Source organism: Aplidium turbinatum, chromosome 1 (assembly GCF_918807975.1).
Source record: "Aplidium turbinatum chromosome 1, kaAplTurb1.1, whole genome shotgun sequence".
In the NCBI taxonomy this organism is placed as follows: Eukaryota; Metazoa; Chordata; class Ascidiacea; order Aplousobranchia; family Polyclinidae; genus Aplidium; species Aplidium turbinatum.
The window spans coordinates 14,360,955-14,368,349 of NC_137472.1; the positions used below are offsets into that span (position 1 = coordinate 14,360,955).

Below are 7,395 nucleotides of genomic sequence, written 5' to 3' on the forward strand. Positions count from 1 at the left end.
TGCTGAAGTTAGCTTATGCTGTTACGAAGCGGATTTGCATACACAGTTATGGATTCCAAAGCCGAAGCTATTCAACAAGCAGCTGATACTTTGAGAGACAGCTACAAGCGTGGTGAACAGCTGATGAGCAAACGTGAAAACCTCACAGAAGTACAGACTATCCTGTTAGAAATTGACAAAAATTATGCCTCTTTAATGGCGCTTTGTGTCGATGTCCCTGACAATGAACAAATTCCAGGAGGTCTTTCAACCAAACGGGATTACATTCAAGGTAAAGAAGAATTTGCTGATAGAGCCAAACAGTGGTTCACGGAATGCGAGAGGACAGACACTAAAACTCCTCCACTACGTTCACATCACTCGTCCTTGCGTACCCATTCTCACCGCTCCAAATCCGGAAGCATTCGGTCATCGAGTACAACGTACAGTTTGCGTCAACGTGAAGCACATGCCAAATTGGAACTAGCTCGTTTGACAAAAGAACAGAATGATGCCAGGCGACGAGAGGAAGAAGAACTAGTTCGCATGGAACAGGAGAAAGCTCAGATGGAACAGGATAAAGCTCGCTTGTTCGCTCAGTTGGAACAGGATAAAGCTCGGTTGGAGCAGGATAAAGCTCGCTTTGAACGTGAGAGAGCCGAAGCTGAAGACCTGCGTCAAATTAAAACTGCCGAAACTGAAGCCGCACTCTGGCAAGATGATTCTTCTTCGATTATCAATGTTGGATCAATGACATCCGTACGATTGCCACAGCAAACCTTCACTCACAAAGACACACACCTGGAACCTCTGCGTCACGGTAATGAGCGGCACAAACAAGAACCAACTGCAACGTCTGCAAGAATGCCAGACCAAAAGGTAAATTACCCTTGTTATTATACTAGCCGACAACCTGATCTTTCAGAACGACTTCTACCTAAACCAGATGTTAAGAAATTCTTTGGTGACCCACTCGATTTCTGGGCTTTCTGGCACCGTTTTAAGTCCCATATTTCTGATTGGTTGACACCCGACAGGAAGATGTCTTACCTCATGCAGCACTGCTGTGATGCAGTCTGTGAACAAATAAGGCACCTTGCCGATAGCAGCGAAGGTCACAACTGCTATGATGAAGCGTGGGAAGAATTAAAACGGAGGTATGGCCAACCACACGTTATTGCGCATGCTTGCGAGGAACGCTTGAGAGCTGTTACCAGAATTTCTCACCACGAACCCGAACAATTGGAGAAGTTGTCCGTCCTGTTGAAAAGATGTTGTTCATCATTGAGCTCAAACACCGAAGCTTCGAACTTGGATACCGTGCAGTTTATCACCTGCCTTGCGAATAAGCTGCCAGTGTCTTTGAAAGAAAAGTGGGTAATTGAAGCTCTGAAAATCAATGATGACACTGGAAAAGTGGCTGGATTCCAACACTTTGCTGACTTCATAACGAACGAATCTAGGATTGCCAATTCAATCTATGGCGTGAAACTCTTTTCATCAAATGTCGACAAACTTAACAAGCCTGACACCAAAGGGAAACAAAAGGCTGCACTGTTTAACGTAGTGACAAAACCTACTGAAAGATCTGGACAGCTCCGAATTGGCAACAAGCGACTCATACAATGTATCCTGTGCGATAATACACATTATTTGCAACACTGCAAAGAGTTCAAAGCCCAATCCGTCACTGAACGGGAGCAATTTGTAAGGAAGAACAAATTGTGCTTAAACTGTCTTGGACCAGATCACATACGTGCCGACTGCAGAAGCCGAGGTAAATGCACTGAATGCGGAAGCTCATCACATCATTCTCTGTTACATCGGTACTTGGTCACAACTGGAGAACAAATCCAGAGACGACACCCCAACCCCATTGCTAATAGAAGAAATGATAGCCAGCCAGATGATCCCGGAAGAAGACCATCAGAAAGGAACACAAATGAAGTTGTAGAAACCTTCCATTCCAGAACCAGCAACTCGGCAACTTACTTGGACATCGTTCCCGTACGTGTGACAGGAGAAGGAAAGGTAATACATACTTATGCTCTCCTAGATTCTGGTTCAAACCGCACCTTTTGTGAACAAAAACTTGTAGAGATGCTTGAACTGAAACCTGAGCCATCTGGTGACTTCCAGGTGCAAACACTGTCTTCGAGTGGACCATATTCCTTTAGTTCTTCAACTGTATCGTTGAAAGTTCTACCAGTAGTTGGCGGCGAAGTGCAAGAACTGACAGATGTGATCGTCGTTGACAAGATACCTACCAAGCCAACTCCAGCGCCTTCTCCGGAGTATCTGCAAACGCACAAGCACCTCCAAGGCATTGACTTGAAGCAACTGGACCATGCTACAGTTACACTGTTGATCGGAAATGATCATGCTGTCGCCCACCGATGCATTGAAAGCCGCTTTGCACCTAACCCGAAGCAAGGACCTGATGCAGTCAGGACACCCTTAGGCTGGTTGCTTAGAGGTACTCGTCCGAAGGAGAAAGGCTTAGGCAATTTCGATACTGAATCCGACATTTCAAATTTTCTTGTCCGTGACACGAAGCAGAACCCTGCTGACCAAGCTTCAAGGGGCATGACGGCCAAAGCCTTGTTGAATTCTGGGATGTGGCTCAATGGCCCAGATTTTCTGAGGAAACTCCCAGAAGAATGGCCCAATCAAACCGCTCAGCAACCACAATCTGAAGATATCTTTGCTGCTTACAAACCAAAGAGAGAAATCGAAACCTTTACTGCTTCTACGACTGAAAGCCAAGGAACCAACAAGTTAATCTCCTACTTCTCATCTCTGCGCCGACTGAAACTATCAGTAGCTTGGTTCCTGAGATTCAAATCGTACTTACTGATGCGCATGAAGAAAGAAACCCAGATTACACTGAAAGGACCAATCAGTGTGCCAGAACTTGATGAGGCAGAAATTGAGTTAATCAAATACGAGCAGCGTCAGAGTTTTCCTGCCTGGATCAAATCTCTATCCAAAGGAAAACATCCAAACATGCCCAAAGCCAAGAGGATCCCACTCGAAAAACTCAGCCCTGTCCTAATGAAAGATGTTCTACATGTTGGCGGAAGAATCGACAGATCCGACTTACCGTTCGAAACGCGACATCCTGCTATCATAGCTCCAGAGCGCCACTTAACGGACTTGATAATTGAACATTGTCATACCAACGAATCGAAGCACATGGGTGAAAGCCATACACTGAACAATATTAACCGAAAATACTGGATAGTTAATGCCAAAGTTGCGGTTAAAAAAGTACTTGCAAGATGCCTGCCTTGCCGGCGAAGGACCGCAAAACCTAGACAACAGCTCATGGCAGAACTGCCAGAAGCAAGGTTACAAATGTCACAGCCACCATTCTCACAGACTGGCGTTGACTTTTTTGGGCCGCTGAATGTCCGAAACAGACGAAGTGACATTAAGAGATACGGCTGCCTTTTCACATGTCTCACAACTAGAGCCATTCACTTGGAAGTGGCACCAGACCTGACAACTGGCGCATTCATAAATGCCCTACGGCGTTTCATAGCTCGCAGAGGCCCCATCAAGAAAATCTTCTCTGACAATGGAACCAACTTTGTGGGTTGTGAAAGAATCTTGAAGCAAGCCATCGATGAGTGGAATCAGAACCAGATCCACCAGAGCCTTCGACAACAAGGAATAGAATGGTCATTCAACCCCCCAACAGCCAGCCATATGGGCGGAGCCTGGGAGAGAATGATTCGCACAGTACGTCAAATTCTTATGAACATCTTACCAAAACAACCACTCGATGATGACACATTGCACACATTACTTCTTGAAGTGGAAGACATCGTCAATTCAAGACCACTCACCGATGTGAAACTGGAAGTTGATGGCGACTTACCTCTTACACCCAACCACTTGTTGAAGTTGAATTCTTCAGCGAATTTACCGCCAATGTTAAGCTGCGACAGAGATGGCTACCGACCACGTGATCGATACCGCCATGTGCAGTTTCTGGCAGACACCTTTTGGAAGCAGTGGGTTAAGGAATACCCACGATCTGTGATGTCAAGAGCAAAGTGGCTTCACAGAAAGGAGAATATCCGAAGAGGAGACATCGTCCTTTTGATTGATGACTCTGCTCCCAGACAACGATGGCCACTAGGCAGAGTAATTGAAACATTTCCTGATCGTCACGGCGTTGTTCGTTCCGTAGAAGTGAAGACTGCAACCGGATCTCTGAAGAGACCAATATCCAAACTTTGTGTAATTGTCCAAAGGGAAGAAGATGATCCAGATGAAGATGAGACACCAATAGACACCGTTGAGATTTTGCTGGAAGATCAAAGCGATGAGGAAGAGACTAAAGACTGAACTGTTACATGACAATAGACTGTTGAAAAACTTTTATTCATGAAAAGAACGAGCCAGTTTGGCCCTTCTTTGGCCCGGGAGTGTTAGATTTTCAACAGGTCCTTGATAGGCCTGCCTTTCGTTTTACCGCATTACTCCCGTTAATTTGTGTATTCGCCACCTAGCGTCGTTTCCCCTTCATTGTTATGTTATCGCTCTTTGCAAATGGCAACACTCACCACGAGATTGTCTATGGAACTTTCGAGACGTTTTCGTTTTTGCTGCTAGTTTGCCAGCTAGCCGAACTTGTTAGTTACTGTAGTTTGTGACTGAAAGTTGATTGATTGATGTTTATGCTTTGTTAGCTGCTTCTCTGTTATGTACTTCTACAGGACTTAAGTTTGACAACTGCTATGGTAATACTTATTTGCGTGTAGGCTGAATTCCATATTTGCAGCTTGCTATCTCTCAAAGTTCAACTTACTGGTGAGCCTATTTGTGTTGTAATAATGTTTTTGGTAGCTGAATGTTGACTTTCTACCGTAAACAAACGTAACATATCTCTGATGTGCGTAAATTGTTGTTAGGCTAATACTTCAAACTTAAATATTGCAGAGTCAATCACTATAGAATCCTTCGCGTACAAGTGCATCATTTGGCATTACTGATCCGGTCATACTACCGGTACGTTCATTATTCTGAATTGTATGATTGATTGATTTGTGTCGTGAATTGTGGATTTATGTTTACTACTGAATTATTGACCAATAATTTGTCAGCCTAATGGAAATTAATTCTCGTAAACCGATCTTAACTAGGCCAAGTGAATTGCCACGTTTCTTTGTTTTTTAATGATTATTGACCTAGCGTTATGGTTGTACGGTACGGTAGCCTACGTAATAATTGTGTAAGGTAACATCGCGAATTTATTTATTCAGTGCGTCATTGGCCAACCTGTGGAACTTGTGTACCGTACAGTGGATTGAGAACTGTTTGTCAACAAATTTGGTACGTTTATCAGTTCGACTGTTGTGCTTGCTGAATTGTGACTAGTGTCTTATGTTGTGTTATTTCTTGACAGAAAAACCGTATAAACTTCATTGCTGCGAAGCAGTCATTGGAAACCGAGTGATTTCTTCAAGTTGGCGTGCTTTAACAGTTGCTCAGTCCTGCCGGGTGGATTAGGAAAATCGTGACGTCACCGGCGCAATTAACTACCGCACCTGTTGTGTTCGCGTCGCACACAACACAAGAGTTAAGCGGTTTAAACAACAACACTAGCAAAAACCATTCTACATAACTTTGTTGTATTAGTGGGCAAAGTCTCACAGCAAAAAGCAGTACGGTATGTTAAATTACAGTGATGTTTAACATTACAGGGATACAGTGAAGATATCCCAATGCTTATCACATGCTAAAAATGACATAAACTGTGAGCGACTATCGACTTATTCATGAGAGCTAATTCGACTAGTAATTAGTTGATTAGTTCATGTGCTTCAGCATCTGTAGCTGAACTCTTCATGAGCCCTTGCCAACTGCAACAATTTAGCTCGATCCCTTAATCCCAGTTTGTCAGCTGACTTCATACCTTGGGTGTGTAGCAAACCAACTAAACTTGCTCACTTTAAACTGTTTCTGTAGTCAGTTTTAATGTTCTTCAAGCTATCCGTACTAAAAAGTCATTCAACTGGGGCATTTAAACATGGTAGGGACATTAGGCAAGTGACTACTTTGCTATGAACTCAAATACGGAAGAAAACTTGACAAATAAACTTCCATTCATTCTGTAAGCGAACAAGACAAAACTGCAAATGCAAATGTCGTCCAACTCCATTTGGGTTTTCGCGCGTTTTTTACGATTTACGTCACAGACAATTGTAGTTTCTGACTGCGCATGCGCATCGTCATCTCTTTTTAGCAAATTTTTACACTAGTCAAAACTGTGTCCAAATGTTATTTAAAAATTAGGTTTTACCGCATTGGTAAGAAAACCTGCAAGCAAATACAAGCTAAATTGGTTCGTAAAACGCTGAACAAAAATTCTGTCTTAACAAACGTCTGTAGACGTTGAATCAGTGTAAAAATGACAGATTTTGTTGTATGGCTTGGCTGTAACAGCGCAGCTTTCACGCAAATTTGAGACAGTAACAATGGCGAATGCCTTTTTTTAATTTCTTCAATCGAGATGCGCTGTCTAGTTGTTATAAGATGTTTATGGTTTTTTTAAAGTGCTTGCCTGAAACACATGGTACGGGAAACTATGGTCCAATTATTCAGCTCAGTGTTGTCATAATTTTTTTCGAAAATAAAATGAAAACTTCGAAAACAAAAATGAACGGAGCACGTAAAAATTGCGAGATGAAACTACAGCCCTGATTAATTTTAAGAAGGCAGAGTATAGTTATATAGAGCCATAGTAGAACACTAAAAAAACTAGCTGCTGCTAACAAACTTGAAAAACTGCAGCTAAATTTGCAAATTAGTGTTTTTTTTTCAGAATTAGTGATCCTCATAGTGATGCATGATTTAGAAAACATTTCAAATTTTCTTTTACTTATAGCAATAACGTAAAAAAATTGAGGGGTTACCGTAGTTCGCCCGCAAATAATGACGTTGGCCCAACGTTCTGTACAACTGCACACCAACATTGGAAAAACCGACTTCCTAATTCTAAGTTTTTTTGCATTTTCATTGTCCCATTACAATTGTAAAAGGAATACGATGAAGCAAACTTAAACAATTCTTCGAAGGTATCTTCAATTAAAATATTTCAAAAGTTGGCAAAACTACACTACCCTCAGCCAACCCGAACAACCGTCAGCCAACGTTGGGCCAAGGAAAAATGTTTACTGGGAAGTTCGACTCGCGGGGTGTGCGCTTAAGCAACGCATTTCAGAACTGCTCTCCATTCTGCGGCACCTAAATAGTGAATGGAGTAATTTCCCGGCAACAACACTTCAACAATCGGAAAACTTCACTCTGTCAATCTTGGTAACCGGCCCTGCGTCAAGAGCCTGTACAAGTATGTGAAACTATAGGCTACTACCAGGAATAACCAATCAAGGCCCCGATAGCTCA

General features: G+C 42.7%; 1 protein-coding gene across 1 annotated transcript; it reads left to right on the forward strand.

Annotated features, from left to right (window-relative positions):
- Positions 1-48: 48 nt before the first annotated feature.
- LOC145779982 (uncharacterized) lies at positions 49-4,335 on the forward strand. Its single transcript, XM_082591712.1, has one exon. The coding sequence runs from the start codon at positions 49-51 to the stop codon at positions 4,333-4,335; it is 4,287 nt and encodes a 1,428-aa protein (XP_082447838.1).
- The last annotated feature ends 3,060 nt before the right edge of the window (positions 4,336-7,395 follow it).

Excerpts from the sequence above, each read along its gene's own strand:
- LOC145779982 (XM_082591712.1), top strand. The coding sequence starts at position 49 with ATGGATTCCAAAGCCGAAGCTATTCAACAAGCAGCTGATACTTTGAGA.